The 21,446-nt window shown below is 40.8% G+C and overlaps 1 protein-coding gene across 8 annotated transcripts in view; it reads right to left on the bottom strand.

Annotated features, from left to right (window-relative positions):
* Positions 1 to 1,126: 1,126 nt before the first annotated feature.
* The window catches only part of ZNF185 (zinc finger protein 185 with LIM domain), an 83,942-nt gene continuing 63,622 nt past the window's right edge, over positions 1,127 to 21,446 (bottom strand). For 5 of the 8 annotated variants that reach the window (XM_056809573.1, XM_056809571.1, XM_056809574.1 and 2 more), the window contains 9 exons: positions 14,573 to 14,671; positions 14,192 to 14,275; positions 11,552 to 11,638; positions 11,203 to 11,400; positions 8,835 to 8,939; positions 7,992 to 8,069; positions 6,824 to 6,929; positions 4,317 to 4,415; positions 1,127 to 2,989 (listed from right to left, as the gene is read on the bottom strand). In XM_056809573.1, the coding sequence (XP_056665551.1) occupies positions 4,317 to 4,415; positions 6,824 to 6,929; positions 7,992 to 8,069; positions 8,835 to 8,939; positions 11,203 to 11,400; positions 11,552 to 11,638; positions 14,192 to 14,275; positions 14,573 to 14,671 (856 nt within the window). In that variant the 3' untranslated portion in view covers positions 1,127 to 2,989. The remainder of the gene's footprint in view (positions 2,990 to 4,316; positions 4,416 to 6,823; positions 6,930 to 7,991; positions 8,070 to 8,834; positions 8,940 to 11,202; positions 11,401 to 11,551; positions 11,639 to 14,191; positions 14,276 to 14,572; positions 14,672 to 21,446) is intronic. The other 3 variants (XM_007507323.3, XM_016426720.2, XM_056809570.1) reach the window with 3 other exon arrangements.

Genomic DNA, 21,446 nt, shown 5'->3' on the forward strand with positions numbered 1-21,446 from the left:
AGTGAGCCCCTGCTACCAATTATTCAAGCAGAGGCTGGATAACCTTTCTCTAGAAAGAATCCTTGGGTGTTAATTTGGTATCTTTCCTTTGCTTGTTTCATGGATGTCTTTCTATCTGTTCAGGCTGACCCTGGTTGCCTGTGTGAACACAAGCCTTTTTACTTTTTCTGAGACCATTTCTTCCTCTGTAAAATCATGGATTCAGAATTGAGTGGAACTTCTTAATCTTTAGTGTGTCTTGACCTCCTTTGGGAGTTTGGTGAAGCCTACAATCCCCTTCTCAGAATAATGCTTTAAATGTCTAAAACATTATCATGGAAATAAGTATACAGAAATAGTCATCAAAATATTTTTTCAAAATGAAGATCATAGGCCCCAGGTCAAAAGCCACTGGATTAGAGGGTCTTTAAGGTTCCTTCCAGGTCCAAATTACTTGTGTTCTCTCCTGGAAAGACCCTTGAGGGAGCCCCTGCCTTATGTCTTCTTCTTACTGTTACCTATACTCCCTTCAGTACTAGGTATGTTTTTGTTTTGCCATGGGAAATTCCTTTGGGTCATTGTTACTGTTCAGACATTTTTCAGTCATCTGACTCTTTGTGAACCCGTCTGGAGTTTTCTTAACAAAAATACTGGAGTGGTTTGTCATTTCCTTCTTCAGCTCATTTTACAGATGAGAAAACAGGGTTAGGTGGCTTGCCCAGGGCCACCCAGCTATTAAGTATCTGAGGCCAGGTTTGAATTCAGGAAGAGGGGTCTTTCTGACTCTAGACCTGACACTCTATCCACTGCATGACCAAGCTGCCCCTTCTTCAGGTCATAGGGCAGTGATGGCAAACCTTTTAGAGACCACGTGCCCAAACTGCCACCATTGTGCTGCATGTGAGCATCTCTTTACCTCAGACAGGGTAGGGAAGAAGTGCTCCCATTGGGCTGCTGGGCAGAGGGGTGGGTGAAGTGAGAAATGCCCTCATAGTGTGGGTAGAGAGGGGGAGGGGAGCAGATCTCTCCTGCATGTGTGCCATAGGTTTGCCAACACCACCATAGGGGGATATCGAAGCACAAAAGCCCATCACATCTAGTTGGCCCTTTCGTCAAAAGTAGCACAATTAGAGACATAGGCCAGCAATAACTCCAAAATCTGAAGATTTATTAAAATTGTGATAAGATAAAAGGGGAAAGTTCCAAGAGAAACATAGTAAATATAATAAACAACAAGCATAATAAATGAGGGGGTTCCTAAGTGACAGTGAAACAGATATAGCCAATCCCCCAAACTGTTAATGGCAATGGAAAAGTCCCCATCCTGGCTTTGTATACTTTGTACACTGAGTCTGTTTGAAGAGAACAGAGACTGCTGAGGCCTAAACCCCAATGCTCCCCACACCTTGGCGTACATGGGCTGCTGCTTTAGAAATTCCCTTCCAGGGTAACGGCAAGTCTTCTTTATAGTAATAATCTCTTTTCCCCAACTACCTCACCCATTGCCAGGTTTTTAAAAAATCCTCCAAATGGATACTCTGCTTTATTTCTTTATTGTGGGGGAAAAGGTGGGGGGGTGGGGGAGAAGGAAGTGTGCTGCCACATCTGGGACCTTAAAATCTAAATTCCTGTCCTGAGCTAAGTACAACCCTGCCCACTTATCCTCCTTTCACAAAGTTACTAGAAACCCTCAAGTTTCTGCACCAAAAGCTATCTACTCTAGCAAAAACCAAAGCTAATGAAAAACTGGATAAATCAAAAACTAAATCTAATGAAAAGCTGGATAAATTAAAAAAGAACTAATGAAAAACTGGATAAATCAAAAACTTAAACCTAGTAAAAAACTGGATAACACAAATGCCTAAAGCTAATGAAAAACCGGATAAATAAAAAAAAAACCTCAAACCTAATGAAAAACTAAACAATTCAAAAACCTAAATCTAGTAAAAAGCTGTATAACAAAAAAAATCTAAACTTAAGAAAAAACCAGGTAAATAAAGCTAGTTAAAATCTGGATAACACAAAAATCCAAACTTATGAAAAACTGGTTAACACAAAAACCTAAACCTAAGAAAAAGCTGGATAAATAAAAAACTAAAGCTAATTAAAAACAAGATAAATTGAAAACTTAAGCCTAATGAAAAACTGGATAAATAAAAAAACGGAACCTAGTAAAAACTAGATAACTTAAAAACATAAATCTAATGAAAAATTGAATAAATCAAAGCCTTTTTTTAAACCCTTGCCTTCCATCTTAGAATCAATACTATGTAAAGGCTAGGCAATGGAGGTTAAGTGACTTGCCCAGGGTCATACATCCAGGAAGTATCTGAGGCCAGATTCAAACCCAAGACCTCCTGTCTCTAAGGCCTGGTTCTCAATCCACTGAGCCACCTACCTGCCTCCATATAAATCAAAAGCTTTGATGAAAAACTGGATAACACAAAAAACCCAAGCCTAATGAAAAGCTGTATAAATGAAAAACCAAAGCTAAATAAAAACTAGATAAATAAAAAACTTAAACTTAATGAAAAACTGGATATATCAAGAACTTTCACCTAATGAAAAAAAATCAAATAACACAAAAAACCTAAACTTAATGAAAAAATGGATGAATCAGAAACTTTAATGAAAAAGTAGATAACACAAAAACCTAAATTGACTAAAAAGCTGGATAAATAAAAAACCAAAAGCTTATTAAAAACTGGGTAACACAAAAATTCCAAACTAATGAAAATCTGGATAAATCAAAAAACCCACATCTCATTAAAAATGGGTTAACACAAAAGTCTAAATCTAAATAAAAACACAAAAACTAATTAAAAAAACCCCAAAGCCAATAAAAAGCTAGATAGAGCTAATTATCTTTGTAAAACACATTTTTAACTGAGTTAAATTTGAAGAAGGAAATAACTGAAAGGAAATAACTGTAATAAGGGGAAACAGTCGAACTGGAGACTTAAGAAGATGGATGGGTCCATCTTCAAGATGACTCTTAGGCTGATTGAGGCTGTAAGAAAAGGAAAGAAAAGGAGGCATGAGATCTGAAATATGGGAATAGGGGGACGGCGTTTCTTCCTCCAGGCATTACCAAGGGCCTGGGTTGAAATGGAATGAATATTATGTCTTAAAAAATACCAGATTAGTATTTTACTTAAAGTTGCATTACACAAACTGCACCAACTTTTGTAGTTGGAAGCCTGCAGAGAAATTAAAATAGCTTCATGGAAGAATGCATGGCATTTCTTAGGACAATAATTCCAAAGCTATTCTAGGAGTCTTTTGGATAAAACTCCTTTGAATTAGAAACTATCTCATCACATGTGGAAATATCTGAGGGTCTTCTTCCATTTAAATACTGTTCTCATAGTGTGACTGTTTTACTGAGCATCTGTTAACAGTGGATATTGCATAATCAGCACTTTACAGCTTTGTTGTTCAGTCATGTCCAACTCTTGGTGATCCCACTTAGGTTTTTTTTTGGCAGAGATATTAGAATGTTTTGACATTTCCTCTCCTACTCATTTTAAAGATAAAAAATTGAGGCAAACAGGGTTCAGTGACTTGTCTAGGTCACACAGCTATTGAATATCTGAGGCCAGATTTAAACTTGGGAAGAGGCTTCCTGACTCCAGGCCTGGCACTCTATCTACTGTGCCAACTAGCTGCCCATTTTATAGTCTGAAATTGGAAAGTGAATGTAGTTAAATCTGAAAATATTGTATGTATTATATATGTATGTGTGTGTATATATATGAGCAGTTAGCTCTGCAGTTCTATGATCTATCCTCTAAAAAGGGTAAAAGACAAAAATAATGGAATCTGTCATGAAGACTCCCTTTAAAAAAAACCTAACACAAAGGGGGCTGGGGCTGGGGAACCTGACCCATAAAAGTATAAGCTAAGCAAGTAATCCCTAATCACTCATCTTTAATGAGGTATGTGCCAATTGGCATATATACTTACTCTCTCTAGTAGGAAATCCATTACAAAGACTTACTAGACTGTAAGCTCATCAAGTTGATCAGGGGATCAACCTCTTATAGTAAGATTCACTTCAAATGAATGACAACCTGTGGATAGCCTGGGAGGCAGGTACACTGATCATCCCAAGCTACTAAAAGGAAAAGAAAGGCTCAGTAGTTTTTTGGGGGGATGATTTATGACCCCAAATACCATGGAATGAAAAGGCTCAATCTATATAAGCAGAGGGAACATCCACACTAATCATATATGATTCATGCATTTCAAGTGCCCCCTCCCAATGACATCAAAAGAACCTCATATTCTAGACCCAAAGAATGGTTATGTCACCCCTTGGTAAGGGGCAGACCTACCTAGAAGAGTCTTGAATAGCACTGGTCACAGTGAATAATTCCATTGTGGATGTACACCTGGTCCAGCATATTGCCCATCTTCCTTTTACAAATCCCACACTGCAAATGAGATGAAGAATGGTTATGGGGTTAGTAGAAATCCAGCCCTAAGGAAAAATGCACAGAGTGGACCAGAAAATCAAATTGACTGGATGGTCAGGAGCCATTAGGTTGTTGGTGCTGGTGTTACATCTCTACCATTAGAAGCCTTCCTCTTTTTCAGTCCACTTGAGACAGTGGACAACATATGAAGTCCATTTGTGGGGTGATGGATCACTTTTGACTAAGGAAAGGAACATGGAAGTTGGTGCAAACTGTTTCCTGAAGCTCTCACAACCCAGTTGACTTCTGTGAGTAAAAGGACCTCCAAATATTCTGGGCACCATCAAAGGTTATTTATGGGGAAAACCCCTAGCAAATCATCTTGCTCTTCAGGACTGATGTATCGGTCTATATAGTCTACAGGGGCCAGAAGCTGGACTACCTCCCACCAAAATATCACCCCTACCATTAACACTTCATTTTTAGCAATCAAGAAAACTTGACTTTCAGACCTCAGCTCATTTAAAACACAAGTAATCTATAAGGTGTGGGGGGGGGCATACCTTGAACCCTTATGGGCTAGAACACTAATAATCAGTTAACAACTCAGCAGGGACAAGAATTAGAGACTTAAAAATTTTTTTAAACCCTTACTTTCTGCCCTAGTATGGGTCAGAGGCTAGAAGTGAAGTAGATTTTCCTGGCTTTGACACTGGTCTATATAATAAATATGTTTATGTTTATATGGGTGTATTTTCTATATGAAAATTTTATTCCAATGTGTATCCACAATTAAATTATTTTTTTTTGGAGGGAGTAGGGTTGAAATATCATTTTTGGTAAGAATAAGCAGCTGCCAGTTATATCCTTTACTGCTGCTGACCCTGGGTTCCTGTAGGCGGTGCAAGCACATAAGCTTTGATAGGTCTTTTGCCGAGCTGGTAAGTACAGCCAGGTTAGAGCCCACTGACTATGAAGGAGAGAAGGGGAAATAAATGAAGGCAGAGATATTGGCGCTCAGGGATATAATCCCATTGCATACTGCCCTAGTTAGACCCACAGCTGGAAATTCTCTTCCCACTCCCATATTATAGAAGTGATGGGGATGGAGACACTATGCAATAGCCTGAGGATTTGGGGGTGCCTATCCCCCTCAGAGCAGCTACACACTCCTGGCCTCAGGCTACTGAGCAGTTCACCTCCTTCTAGTACATTCAGCAGAAGAAAAAGAAAAGGAATGTAGTGAGTGTAATATCTGAAGCCCATGGAAGACTGAAGGAATCAACTGGTCAAAAGCCATAGAGTAGGTAATGAGGAACAGAACTAAACAAAGATCTTGGTTTAGCAATCAGATCAGAAGTGAATAATGATATGAGAGCTGTTTCAGTCAAGTGGTGAGGGAAGCTCAACTGTAAGGGATCAATAGGCGGGTCATTTGTAAGTGTACGCATCCATTCTACAACCAAAGTTTGGGCAAGTGAAGTGAAAGTGAAGAGCTGGGACACCTCAGGATGACCAGGAAGGGCCAAAAGAAGCCTGTTGACGCTTGAGAGAAACTTGAATATGTATATAGGCAGATGGGAAGAGGCCAGTGGCAAGGGGAAAATGAGAGATGCATGAGAGATATCCTGAAACAATCTGTGAGCAGAGGTAAGGAAAAAAGATAGTTGGAGGAGAGAAGCTTGGGTACCTTTCCCTCTAATGGCCTTAGTCTTCTTAGTGAAGCAGAAGCCCAGGGCATTTGCTATAAATGAGGAAGGTGAAGGGGTGGGGTTGTGAGGGAGGGGAAGAGTCTTGGCTCAGTGACTGTGAGGAAGAATGAAATAGGGAGCAAAGTCCCTGGCTGGCTGAGAAGCAAATCAGGGTGATGGCAGGTCTGACAGCTTGGCCAAGCCATTTGTTGGGGATACAGGAGCAATCAATCCTTCAGTCCTCTCCTGGATCCTATCCTGTACTCAGAGGATCCTTATATATAGGGAGATCTTGGCTTCTCAAGAACAGGGACCATGCGCGCTTTTCACTCCATAGTCCCCACAAGCAGCCAAGCCACAGAACTTGATTCATGTTTGCTGACTTTCTAAAGTGCTGCTGCATCTTTTCCACTCATGGCCAATATGACTTTCCCCTCTTTATACCTCTGTCTCATTCTCTGTAAAATGAAGATACCTAGATGATCCTGAACGTCCCTTCTGAATCAGGGAGCCCACCAGAATCTAATGGCTATTGGTTCTGAAAGTTCTAAAAAACCTATAGATCTACTTAGGTATATCTAGTGACAACTTCAGTTAGATAAAAGGCCTCAACTTTGGATAACTTCTGGAGTTTGAAGAATTACCATGCCTTCCCAACGGGGAAGATGGATAGGGAAAGAGGGGAGTGGGTTTGATGTTTTTTGTTTTTTTTTTTTTTGGTAAAATAATCCTTACCTTGAAGCAATATTCATGGCAGCAGATGCCCAAATGCTCCAGAGTAATTTTGGGCTCAGATCTGATCTCTTTGCAGCAATAAGTACAGGTAACACCACCAGTCATCCTAGGAAGAAGGAGGATATCTTGGTTTATGGCCAAGGGGCATGGGCAGACAATGCCAGTTTGGTTGACTGGCTTCAGATGGTTTGGAATCTGTTACATCAGTTGTAGGCTCAGTGCCAGGATCACAGTCTACCTACTTTTCCACTTTAGAGATGGCTAGGAGTTGGCACAGAAACTTTTGACTGGAGGGCATGGGACTTTCTGGCTCTCCCCAATTCCAGGCACTAATTAGTGGACATGTGGACACATAGTTCTTCTTGGAACCATCCTATTTCCCCCCTGCCCTCCCACATGTCTAGTTTTACAGCTGCTGGCTGAAGTGTTGAGTATTAGAACCAACAACTGCTATGCTAGATAGGTGGCAACATTCCATCCAGCTCTGAATCTCTGAAGAGGCATATTTCAGTGTATTCCTTTAAAATGAGTTATTAGCTTGTTTTCTTAAGCTGCCTGCTCCAAGGTTAGACTGGCACCAAAGGTCTTCATTTCACCTTGGGCAATATTACTATGTAGGTATTGGCGACTACATTTATATATCTCTGTTCCATGTATTTATTCATGAATTAGCTCTACCCTTCTTCCCCATCAAAAGGCACTGCTCAGAAGAAGTAGGCTGAAGGGGCATGTGTTAGGATTCTCAGATAAATGTCAGAGGAAGACTGTTACCCACACCCTGTGGTTAAATAGCTCCTAAGGACCCATATCAAAGCACTGATAGATGCTTGTAGTATGTGAGGCAATTAGCAGTAGACTATAGATTTGGTCTATTACATGCAGACAGATTGTGGAGGCCCTTGAATGATAGGCAGAAGCCCTTGTATTTTATTCTTCAGGCCAATAGAGAGCCAGTGAAGACGATTGCATACAGGAGTGGTGGATGTATCTGACTTGTGTATTAATAAGGTGGCCAGATTGAAGAGGAGACATAGTGGAAGCATGATGTCGTTACCCTTTTGGCATGGTACTGGTTAAAGTGTGGTTAAAAGGTAGATATCTGACTGGTTGGAACATTCTTAGGACAGTAGAGATTCACAGGGAAACTGAAAAAGATACTTTCTCTTACTTGCTTAAGCGTAAAGAAGGCCTAGCATATGGTGGCTCTCGAACATTCGTGTACTCCTTCACCAAGAGAATACTTTTGCTACAGAGACAAAGAACAGAAATGTAGGCCAGAGGACTCAGAGAAAAGAGAGACAGACAGAAAGACATATTCCCCCTTTTGCCAACACCACTCTGAAGAGCCTGTACATTTCTTTCTAGGAGGGCTAGCAAACAGTATAGACAATCTCTCTGGAAGCTTTGGCTATAAGCTCTTTTATGATGTCAGGGCCATGACATCTAGGAAAGTACCACATATCAAGCAAAAGCCAAATACCTTTGTCAGTGAGGCCCCAACATTTCATCTCCAATGGTGTGAGAGGGAAAATGAGGAAGTCAGGTTCTGGATCAGATCCATGAATAGAGGCCCAAACTAGAGAGTCTGGACTTACTCTGGATCGTAGAGGTCCAAAGAACCGATGGGAGGTCTTGGGTACTGAGGCCAAGCCAGAGATTAAAGTTCTTTCTAGAGGAGGCCAAGTTATATGACTTCAGCCCAAATCGACACCAAGATTTCTTTATTATGTATTCAAATTGTTCATTCAACTCTAGGCTATGGCTTTTCTTGTATAACTTTTCTACCAAGAATGGACTCTGAGGGACCATCATGGGTGTCTACCAAGCCCACAGGTGAAGTCACCAAAAGGGCATTCGTCACTGACTTATCTTCCCAAGGGAGTGGCCCAGCCAAGAAGAGAAGCTAAGGTGTTTTGCTCTAGGTAATCAGCAGGGGAACCCCAATGCCTAACTCTTTTCCTTCCCTGTGCTAGGACAGTTGAGACACCAGCTAGGCTTTCTCTTTCCTTACTTGGCAGCATTAGAAGATGGTTCACAGTTCAAAAGTGAGGCACCGTCTTGAGCGCTGGCAGCCATACCACCCATAGGTGTTCTTTCTCCTGAGGTAGAGATGTTCCTGAAAAAGGAGGAGAGGTAACAATGAGCACAGAAGCCAGGGCTTCCAAGGTTCCACAGGGGCAAGTGTCAGAGCCTCAGCTTGATGGTTCTCTGGAGGTTTTAAGATAATAGTAGCTGCCCAGTCACAGTAATACCATATCTTTTGTAGGGAACGTGTCCTCTGGGCTTTACCTGAGGGATTTATAAATCTTTTGTAACAGTCTTGGTAAGAGCTTTGGAAGGTCTTGTACAAGAACAGTTGGGGCAATAGATCTACTCTTATGGAGGAAGCTGCCTCCTGTCCAGGGTGAAGGGTCCTTCCCTGCCTCAGGGAACAAGCAAGAAGAAACAGAGGCCTACTGTCTTTACAGAAAGGAGAATGAACCACTTGAGCTGCCAAGGCAGCAGAAGAAACAGAAGCAAGGGGGAGATGCCTTGAGAAACAGATGGGCCAAGGGCATCAGCACTTCTCCTAAGGGGCACCAGCTCATAAGGGTATTCAGAGCAATCTGAGAGATGAGAGCACATCCATTATTTGACTGATTTTATACATGACATTAAGCAGAGAGAATATAAGCTAAGCTCACAGCTTTCCTGTGTTGAGTGCGGGTTGCTCCTGGATGCCAGTGTCAGACCAATACAGGTAATGGCTCTACAGCAAATGGGGAACTGAACAATGATGAAAACTCAGACCCAGCCTAAAACAACCTGTCTGATCATCCCAATTAAGTTTAGTTATACTTTGTCTAGAGAAGAGGCACCCAAAGGCAGGCATCAAGATGTGTTACCGGCAAAGGGAAGGGTCACCGAAAGAAATCAGGAACCTCTCAGTACCAAATTCTGGGGTTCATTCCATCTGAGGTGGCTTTGATTTTAGCAAGGTGCTTAGAATGGTGCATAGCACATAAAAAGTGCTTAATAAATGCTTGCTGACTGTTGACTGACTTGACCACTTTGCTGGAAAATGAACTTATCACTGCTTCATGTCTTTCCCTTGCCTTGGAGACCAAGAGGGTTTCCTGTAATGGTTCTCTAATCCTGAGCAACACCAACTGACTCTAACATAAAGAGGCTGGTTTCTTAATAAACAAACAAAACAAAAACTCTGACTTCAGTAGCAGTGTCCTCTTCAGGGCAAGGTAAGGGGAGGCCTGCATTAGCTCTCAGTTTCCGTGACCTCTATGGGAAAGGTCTTTAGGCTCTGCAGTTCATTCTTTGGAATCTCCTTACAAAGGTCAAAGGGCCATCTTTTGAGGGTGGACTTAATTTTGAAACACTCAGAAGTTATTTGGAGCCAAGTCTGGTGAATAAGGTCAGCATATAAGCTGGAACATAATGGTTTTGACTCTAGTCAGTGGAATGTTGTCATTATCAAGAGGACAGTGGTTGGTCTCCCAATCCTGTCCTTTGTTGAGCCTGGGTCCTTGCAAATGCTTCAGAATTCCTACTTCAGAACCCAAATGTCTGACTGGGTGGGATGAATTCATCAGCAACAATACCATCAGTGTTAAAGAAACAATGGCTAATGTCCTCCCATCTTATTTCGGTAGGATTCACAGTCTTGTTTTCATGTGCCCAAGTTTTCCACCACAGCAATAACATTTTTTGGCTCCCCATGGAAATACCATGTCTCATATCTCTCATCACTGGCTCCTATTTGCCTCAAAAATATGTTCAATTTTCCAGCTTTCCTCAAAGTCATACTTCCTGAAGGACTGGAGCCTGGCCCTAATCTTACCAGTTCTAGGAATTCAAGTCTGTATTCCACAGATGTTGCCTTTTACTGACCCCCCCCACTTCCTCCTGCCCCTCACCCCATCCTATGCATTCTTGCTAGTGTTCACTTTGATGAACATGGGCTATATATAGCCAGAGAAACTAGGTTCAAATACTACCTCTGACAGTACCTCTAATACTGGGCAAATCAATTAGCCTCCCTGGGCCTCAATTTCTTCATTGAAAGATGATATGGTCTCTAAGGTCCTTTCTAGCTCTAGCCCTCTGATCTTATGAGCTTCCCAAATCACCTGCCCTGCCCCCATCACCCTCAGCAGATCTGTCTTGGTCCTTTGGCTCCCCAAACCCCACTATAAACATTCAGTGAGATTCATCCCTCCTCTACTTCCTTGAGCTGTGTGAGAAGGCCAATATGATAAAGAGCAAATATAGCTACAAGTGGCGTAGGAAGAAGCAAGTCTTGGGAGATGATTTCTACCTAAAAGTACCTGAAACTTGCATTCCAGCTATCTTTTGGACTTCATTAGTCTTGACTCACCCCTTACCTTCTGGAGCTGGAATCTTGGTTACTGCCCTTCAGAGGCATCTGGAGGCCAGGATCTGGAGTAATGACTCTATAGTCACTATAGTGAATTTTTGTTTCTGGGCGGTTGCCTCCCTTGGCTCCAGGATGTCCAGGATTATCCCATCTGGCCTCTCTGACTATGGTGGTAACACTTCTTTCCTCATAACCAGAGAGGGAGCTAGGAAAGAAGAAAACCATCCATGGAGCCCACACCCCACACTATGCTAGCATGAATGAAAATGTAATTTACAAACAAAAACCACTGTCAGGAGTTTTGGGGTGCATGAGTGTTCAGGGAATCCCCTCCCCCCCTTTTGCTCCAGGCTAACCTCCTTCGGTCAGATGTCATCATATCTTCCACACTGGGCAGAGTTTCAAATCTCTGATTGGCAGTGCCGACAGAGGATGCTGCAAATCTTCAAGAACAGAACAGGGTATGAAATCGAGGTCGTCTAGTCCCAGACTTTCACTATTCATACAAATGGGGACACTGAGTCCCAGAAAAGGGAAAGGATTTGGCCAGAAGTCACAAAGGTAGTGGACTGAAGAGCTCATTTAGGCTTTTTGTTGTTGAGTCTGTTTAGTTGTGTCTGACTCTTTGGGACCCTGTTTGGGGTTTTCTTGGCAAAGATCCTGGAGCACAGGATACTTTAGCCTCAGGCTGTTTCTCTCCATGGATATGCCAACTCACAGACTTGGAAGGAATTGTGGTCCTGAGAAGTCCTAGACTCACCTCTGCTCCCAAGTCCCCCTACAATCCTGGTCAAGTCATTTATATATACCTTCTCTGGACCTCAATTTCATCTTCTGTAAAATGGAGGTGAGCTTACATTGTCTCAAAAGTTCTCAGTAAATACAGGCAAAATGGATAAGAACTGCCTTTAAGATATTTTCCCAAGCCTCAGTTTCCTAATCTGTAAAGTGGGGGAATTAGATTAGACAATAAAGCATAATATGCTTTGATCCGATCAGATAGCTTGCTATAATAGAAAAAAGCACTGGACTTGAAGTAAGAAAATCAGTTTTAATCCTGCCACAAACTGTATGCCCCTCATCAAGAAACTTTCCCTCTCTGGGTCTCATTTCCTCATCTGTAAAATCTAGGAGTTGGAATAGATAGTATTTAAGGTCTGTAATAGCTTTCAGGCCAAGTATCCAAAAACAACAGTGTTTTCCTGGGGAAAGAGCCATACATGAGAAGCTTGGGCCAGTTCTGCTACTTATTACCCCAGAGACTCTGGACAGGTCACTTTTCCTCTCTGAACCTCAGTCTCCTCATGTATAAAATGGAGAGTGAGGGTAGAAGTGGGATTAAGTGATCTGTTTTTTCATTCCTTCATTCATCTCTCAAATCTCTTTTACATTGAATCAAGGTTCCTTACCTGAGGTCCAGGAATTTGTTTAATTTGAGGGCTAAGGAGGCTCAGTGGATAGAGCACCAGGCCTGGAGTTGGGAGAACCTGGGTTCAAATCTTTCTCAGACATATCCTAGCTGTGTAACTCTGGGCAAGTCATTAACGCTGTTTGCCTAAGCCATACCTTTCTGTTTTAGAATTACCACTAGGACAGAAAGTAAGAGTTTAAAAAATAATAGTAATTTGACAATTTGGTTTCCTTTATCATCCTGGGTTTCATCAGACTGCCATAGGGGTCCATGGTACAAAAAAAGGTTAAGGAACCCTGTATCTGAATACATCATGCCTACTAAATTCCCATTCTTTTATGATAAAGGAGCGCCATCTTGTGTTGGCAAGATCACTTCACCCTAACCTTCTGTTGGGCAATGCAATATGGCAGCAAAAGCTCCATTCTCTAACCCCATTCCTTTTTGTGCTTTCTAGAGGAAGATGGAGGAATTGTCCAAATTGGTGGTCCATGGTAGGGGGAATGGAGAGGGGTCTCTTAGATATTCTGAGGCCTAGCTTTTAGCACTCCATCTGTTTCTCTCTTTTTCTCTTCCCCCTCCTTCTCTCTTAACACAGTCAGCAGAACTGGGTTTATCAGTGCAAAAAGAACCTCTCATTGCTAATGATGGATTTCTTTCTCAAGGGCAGCAGAATACACAGGAAGCAGTGAGAAAGACATATCAGGTTGGGAGTTTGAAGTCATTGGGTCTATGCCAAGCTCTCCCATTGGTAAAATGAGGGAATTGGACTTGCAGCTTATAATACTGAGTGTCTGGAATACAGTCTCTTTGGCTTCTTCCTTGGTCCCAAGACAAAAGAGAAGACAATGGGTAATGTGGAGGAGGGGACTCTGAGCTTTGAATGCCCTCCACTCTCTCCTTTGCATCCCTACCTCCTTCCTAGACAAAGTCTTTTCTTATCCCCTCAATTCTACTGTCCTCTCCCTTTCTAACAATCTTGTATTTCTTTTTGAGATATTTAAAGAAATATACTTTTGCAACTCCCCAAAGAAAGTATCAGAGATCATTTCTTTTGCTTTGTGTTGCATCTAACATGTTGAATAGCACAAAGGAAGCCAATGAGAAATGTTTGTTGCTTGCTTGAGGGGACAAGTGCTGACTCTGGGGGTAGAGGACTTGAGTTCAAAACCAAATTCTGCCACAGGGGTGGCATGTAATTGCATGCAGTGGCAATGTCATATACTACATTAGGAATCAAAGGAGTCATGGTCAATTTTAAGCTCCACCACTTACTATCTGGGTAAATCGTTTCCATTCTCTGGACTTGGGTTTCATTATCTGTAAAATGGGCACTAGGCTAGATGACTTCCAAGGTCCCTTCAAATTCTGTATCTTTTAAATAATATGTCTTATATTTGTGTGATCTTGACTATATTTTCTTAACCTCTCTGGGCCTCAGCGATCTTCTCTGTAAAAGGAGGGACTGGGTTAGAAGACCTCTGAGGTCCCTTACATCTCTGCATAGATGATCCTAGAATCCAAGTCAGGTAGCCCTTCCCCTCCAACTAAGGTCAGTCTTGACAAATCTACTATGCTTACTTACCTCCGGGGTTCAGGTTGTATAACATCATCTGGTTTGGCTGAATATCTCTTTTCAGAGGCGGTAACAGTGGAGGCAGAGCCATATCTGCAATTGTAGAAACAAAGAATCTCTAGAATGAAAGGAGCCTTTTGAGACCCTGTAGTCTACCCCTCTTGCTTTGTTTTGCTTTGTATGTGGGGGAAACTGAGGCAGCTAGGGGGAGGTCAGACCTAGCATACAGGGCTCCCCCCTCCTCAGACAGTTCTTTCTCCCAACTGTATTGCTCTTTGCTAAGGGTCTTTGATTGTACATTGCTCTAGGATACCCAGCTGTAGCACCCAGACTCATCAACCCAGAAGCCACTGTGGAAGTGGGTGGTTCCCCATTAGTGTCTTTTCCTACTTTGCAGTATTCTTGATGGGTATGCAGTATTGTAGGTTCACGGGACGATTGTACTGGTCATTTGGAGAAAACGCACCACATTCCTCTGAGCCAAACCTACTAAAGATAACAAATTATAACCTGCTTTAATGAATGGATCTGAGTTCCCATAAGACAGACTTAGGGGCAGCTTGTGGAAAGCACCTCACTCTGGACAGTTTGGGTTTGAGTCTAGCTTTTACAATTCGCTAGCTATATAAGTCAAATTCCTTCCCTTCTCTGGACTTTAGTTTTTCCCTCTGGAAAATGAGAGGGTTATTACATCAGATTGAAAAAATAGAAGAATAACAGATATTGGAGAGGCTATGGGAGAACAGGCCCCTCAATGCCCTGTTGGTGAATCATGAACCCTAAGTTATACCCATTCTGGAAAGCAATTTGGAATTATTTCTCAGAATTACTAAATTGTATATACTTTTTAGCCAAGTACAGTATAAAAAATGGTAAAGGTTCCATAGAAATGAAGTGAGGAGAACCAGGAAAACAATTAAAATTATAAACAACAACATTGTAAAAATGAAATATTTTGAAAGATTTGTGAATTTTGATCGATGAGATAGATGACCAACCATAATTCAAGAAAACCTACGAAAAATGCTACCTACTTCCTAATAAGAGAGGTAACATATTCAAGATGTGGAATAAGACACACACTTATGGATATGGTCAATAATTGAAAAAAAATAATTTAATTTACACATTTAAAAAAGAGAAAAACTACAAGTAAATGAAGGGGTTAGTTGAACTACTCTCTAAGGGCCTTTCTAGATCTAGCATTCTACTCCCAAGATTTTTTAACTCCTGGATTATTTTGAATCAATCTATTCCACTGATTCCCTATTGTCTTTAGGATGAAATATAAACTCCTCTATGTAGCTTTTAAAACCCTTCATGAACTGGCCTCAACCTCTTATTCCATTTCCATCCTCTCCTCTGTGATCCAACCAAACTGGCCTTCTCTCTGTCACACATAGTGCTCTATCTCTCACTGTGCCTTTACTCTGGGCATTCCTCCTCACCTCCACTTCACATAATATATCTCTTCCTCAGGCACCATCCTCTGCATGACGCCCCTCCTAAGCTCTATGATTGCTCTCTCCCAAACCCCCTTGTGTTTAAACTTGAACTGTACATTTATTCTGTCTATGTTGATTCATATACTTGTCTCTCTTGACAGAATATAGGCTTCTTTAAGTCAGGTACTACTTTTTGTCTTTGTATCTTGTAATAGCACATATTATCTTGTCTTTGTATATGTTATAGCATATATTATACCAGGGATTCTTAACCTGGGGTCCCTAGACCCCCCCCCCCTTTCTTTGTGGACTTGAATGGGAAGTAATTTTCCATGGTTACATCTTTAAGTAGCAGGCCTGGCTTTGGGAAAGTAAGTGAGCCAGAGGGTACTCACTACATGTTCACTAGCTACTAAATGAAATGTAGCATTACCTTCAATGATTTACAAACACGACTCTAAGAAAAGGTCCTTAGGCATCCTTCACCAGACTGACTAAACCAAAGGGGTCGACAAGGACACAAAAAGCCAAGAACTCCTGGGACAGACCTTAATAAAAGCTTGTTTATTGATGGACTGAATTGTATATTTGGGTGATGGCACCAAGGCTTGGGGAGGCTCTAGACACATTTAGCATAATAACAGGAGAATGGAGAGGATGAGGAGATGAAGGCATGGATTATTATTCCCTGGAAGAAAAGAAGGCCATCCTATCAGTGTGGAGCATGCTCATTTATAGGTATCCAAAAGGAAGTTACTTGTTATTCTAATATAGGCAGGGAACATTAGAACTGGAGTAGACAGACTCTAGAGAGAAACTTGCCCAGCCATCACATTAGATGGCAAACAGAAGCCCAGAAAAGAAAAGTGATTTGGCCAGTGTCAAAGCATGAATCAGAGACAGAGCCAGGTTTCAAACATAGGGTTCTTTACTCCAGCTCCAGTACATTTCTCCTATAATACTCTCTGTGTCTGTTTTTTTTAAACTTATCATATAATTGTGATTTACATCTCAGAAACTTTTAAGTCCCTCCCAACTCTGAGTCTGTATTTTCCTTCTGGATCACTTGGCACAGAGAGGTGGTTAACAAAGCAGGTTCCTATGGGCTATCTGGCCAGAAGAGAATTTTAAGAAGTGAGGGGGGGGAGAGCCTTCGAAGGATACCATTCCATATGGCACTTTAGGCTCCAGTAGCACCTGTGGCATTCAAAAGTGGATGCAAAGGACACTTGCCACCTGTGGGGTTGCTTTAGTGCTGCTAGCACATGAGTGAATGAGAATTCCCAAGGAAACACACCTTGTGTTCTCTGCTGGAACACTAAAGAGGCGTATTCTTGGATCCTTTGCCTCCTCATCTAGATCTTCTGGAGCACCTGGTGGGAGGTGCAAATACCTTCAGTCTACATTCTGATAAAGGTGGAATGTGAGGCTTTTTCAACTCTGATTTTCTTAGGGTAGCTTAAAACCAAAGCACTTTGGGTCAGGAAGGGATAAATGACGACAATGCTAGTTTCTAATATGGCATTCTGCATTCTCTGCTTGAAGTTGGGGCCAGAGAAAAATCTCACCTAGCGCTCTTTGGAGCATACATATTAAATCTGATAAAGGCAAGAAAACATGAGGACCCATGTGCCAGGATTATAAATATGTTACTCCTCTCTGGAAATCTATGTTGATTCTTAAGGATTATTTAGAACTATTTTTGAGGAAATCAGTCCCCCTTTACCCCCACCATGAGAACCCATCTTTGTAGTGGGTGTAAATGAACAGTGAAATACAATTCAATATGCACATTAGATTTATACATTTTTCTGGTATATGTCGGATTATGTGTGGTCAAGATGCCCTGGTACAGAATGAGGAAAAAGCCTGATGTACTAGAAGGCATGGGAAACTTGGAGTCAGGAGACATGGTTTTGACTTCTGGATTTGCTTAACTTAATAATAGTACTTTACACAACAGGTTTATTGTGAGGATTAAATGAGATAAGAAATGTAAAGGGCTTGACAAACCTCAAAGTGCTATACAAATGCTAGTAACAATGATAATGATGATGATGATGATGTGACTGGGCAAGTAATTTCCCTTCTCTAAGCCTCAGTTTATCTCAGATGAAAAAGGAAGCGGTTCAGAGTAGATGATCTCTAAGGGTTCTTTATAACCCTAACAACAGTGAAATATTATTCCTTCATCTTCCTCTTTCCCAGTTTGTAGTTTGACAAACTGAGGCTCATGTGACCTACCCAGGTTCCCACAAAGAATCAAGAGTGGGGTTGGAATGACCAGTCAGCTGAGAAGTACAACGAACACATTTCTCCTTCTATGTTTATCCATTCTCCTGGGTTTGGTAGATAGGGTTCCCAGTAGGAAACATTAAGAGCAAAGTTAGTTATTGTTAATATGAAAAAGGTCTTTTCAATTCCCTTTGAGAAATTGATGTGGCTCTAAGGTCACAGGTTGTCTATGGCTAGGAAGAGATCTGGACCAGTGAGGACACAGGAGAAATGTCTTTCATCTTTGGAGTTTCCTACCGTGCCAAATTCCAATAGGGGATTCTGCATTCCCTGGGCATAGGTTGAACCATAGGCATCTCTTGAATATAGCTTTCTTGGGACTGCATATCAGGTTGGCTAAAGACAAGGATGACAAATATTTTATTCCTCTCTAGAAATGTATTCTGTGCCTTAAAGGCTCAGATTCTGAACTGTTTTTAGTGAAATGTTATTCGAAGTAAATACCACTACTAGCTGGTCTTAGATAGTTTCTTTCCAGGGTATACTCATTTCCAAATACTCTATAAAAAGTCACCTGTAGATGGCATAAAGTACTACATTCATTTACTGTCTATTGGATGGACTGAGGGTCAGGGAGTAGGAGAGTGCTGACGAGTTTCAGACCCCTTCCCTACCTCCTTGCCTCTCTCTTCTACCTAGATCCCAGGTGTCTAGATCCTCAGTAGAACCAGTATAAGCCTATCCTATACTCTGTAGCCAGTGTCTAGTGCCTCATCATTGTTTCCTCCTTTACTCTCCACTTCCAATCCCAATTAAAGAGGCAGTGCTGATGTAGTGGGGAAAGAGCACTGGAAAACAAATACACTAAATTTGTATGTGGTCAAGGGATATTACCTGATGGTTTTCAAAATGAATGTAAACTTGATAATACATGTATAACCCAGATCAAATTGCTTACCATCTCCATGAAAGGGAAGAGAAGTAAGGGAGAGAGACAATTTGGATCTTATCATTTCAGAAAACTTCTGTGGAAAATTATTACATGTAATTGGCAAAATAAAACGTCTTAAAAAATAAAAGCAAACTATTGATAATGATCTAATGAAACTATTCAAAATAATTAATGATCATAAAAATGCAAATCAAAACAAGCCAGTAATCCATTACATCAGCAAAGATACTAAAAAATGGAAGAACTCATTGATGGAGGGGATGTGCAAAGAGAGGCATGCTATGTCAGTGCTGATAAAAGTGTGAATTGAAACATTTTGAAAAACAACTTGGAATTTTCCAAGGAAAGTAACTGCTGGGACTCTATATATCCCAAGGAGTTCTTCCTACTCAGCTTCTCTTCCCTCTCCCTAGAACCTTGGACTCTGACCCTGTGACAGCAGGTACTTTTGCTTTATATTGTCTAGAACTAGGCCTTCATACAACTTCCTGGATATTTCCATACCACTTCCCCTTCCTCCTCATCATTTTCCAGAATCCCTTTAATGTGCTGTCTTTCCCCATTAGAATGTAAGTACCCTGAAGGCAGAGACTATCTTGCTTACTTGTATTTATACCCTTAAAACTTAGAAGAGTGTCTGGCACAGAGTCAAGTTCTTTTTTTTTTTACTTAAAATTTTATTTAATTAATTAATTTAGAATATTTTCCCATGGTTCCATGATTCATGTTCTTTCTCTCCCCTCCTCTCATCCCCCTCCTGTAGCCAATGAGCAATTCTACTGGGTTTTACATGTGTCCTTGATCAAGACCTATTTCCATATTATTGATATTTGCATTAGGGTGATTGTTTAGAGTCTACATTCCCAATCATATCCCCATCGACCCAAGCAGTTGTTTTTCTTCTGTTATTCTACTCCCACAGTTGTTCCTCTGAATGTGTATAGTATTCTTTCTCATAAGTCCCCCAGAATCATCCTGGATCATTGCATTGCTACTAGTAGAGAAGTCCATTACATTCGATTGTGCCACAGTGTATCCGTCTCTTTGTGTAATGTTCTCTTGATTCTGCTCCTTTCACTCTGCATCAGTTTCTGGAGGTCGTTTCAGTTCACATGGAGTTCCTCCAGTTCATTATTCCTTTTAGCGCAATAGTATTCCATCACCATCAAATACTACAATTTGTTCAGCCATTCCCCAATCGAAAGGCATCCCCTCATTTTCTATTTTTTTTTGTGATGGCTATCTCATTTTCCAGTTGAAGTTCTTAATAAATGTTCTATCTATCCATCCATCCAAGAAAAGTAACTAAATATAGTCTTTGTCTCAGATTATGCTACTAGGACTATGCCCAAAGGAGGTTACTGATAGTAAAAATAAAAGTCTCTATGTCTAAAAATGTATAGCAACAGAATTTATGATAACAGAAAACTCAAAACAAAATATATGCTCATTGTTTGAGGAATGGTTGGACAATTTAACAAACACCAAATAAACAGAGAATTTCCATATAAGCATAAGGATGTAATTGAAGGGCAAATATGAAGAATTCAAAAAGATGTTACAAGATTTATAAGAAATGATGCAGAATGAAGGTAGCTGAGCCACTTCTCTTCCATTGCCACAGTGACCTGAACTATATAAGGGTCAACATGGAGAAGCAACACAATACAACAAATACAATACAAATACAAACAACAAATACAAACACAATACAACAACAAATACAGTGGTCAGCATTAATACCCTAATACCAAAACTAAAGGATAGTCTTCTTTTCTGTTAAGAAGTGATCATCTGTAATAAGGAAAAATACTTGTACAAAAATATTCATAGCTGCACTCTTTGTGGTGGAAAAAAATTGGAAAATAAGGGGGTGTCCATCGATTGGGGAATGGCTGAACAAATTGTGGTATATGATGGTGATGGAATACTGTTGTTCTGTAAGGAATGATGATCTGGAGGCTTTCCATATGAACTGATACCGAGTGAAATGAGCAGAACCAGGAGAACATTGTACCCAGAAAGTGAAATATTGTGGAACAACCCAATGTAATGGACTTTGCTACTAGTAGCAACACAAGAAGCCAGGACACTCCTGAAGGGCTATTGGGAAAGAATGCTATCCACATTGAGAGAAAGATCTTTGTGAGTAGAAATGCAAAAGAAAAACATATGACATCACTCATTACATGTATATAAGGGAATGTAATTTGGCTTTTTTTTAGGCTTTTAAAAATTGCTCTATAGCAAAAATGAAAAATATGGAAATGGGTATCGTGATAGCATTTGTACATCCCACTAGAATTGCTTGTCAGCTCTGGGAGGGCGGGGGGAAGAGGGGAAGGAAAGAAAATAAATCATGGAAACATGGAAAATATTTTTAAAATAAATAAAAAAAGAAAAAAGTGATCATCTGCATTTGGAGGTGGGATAGTCTTTGTAAAGGTGTTTATTTGGTTGTTTTGTGAGAAGTTCTTTTGTATCCTTTTTTCTTAAATAAAGACTTGAAATTTGGAAAGAAAAGTCCTGCCCCCCTCCAGTTCCATACTTAGTTGTGTGATTGTGGCTAAGTCAGTTCCCTGAACTAGTTTTCATTTTCCTTGTGTGTATAATGGTAAAAGTATTCCCTGCA

Source organism: Monodelphis domestica, chromosome X, assembly GCF_027887165.1.
Source record: "Monodelphis domestica isolate mMonDom1 chromosome X, mMonDom1.pri, whole genome shotgun sequence".
Classification (NCBI taxonomy): Eukaryota; Metazoa; Chordata; class Mammalia; order Didelphimorphia; family Didelphidae; genus Monodelphis; species Monodelphis domestica.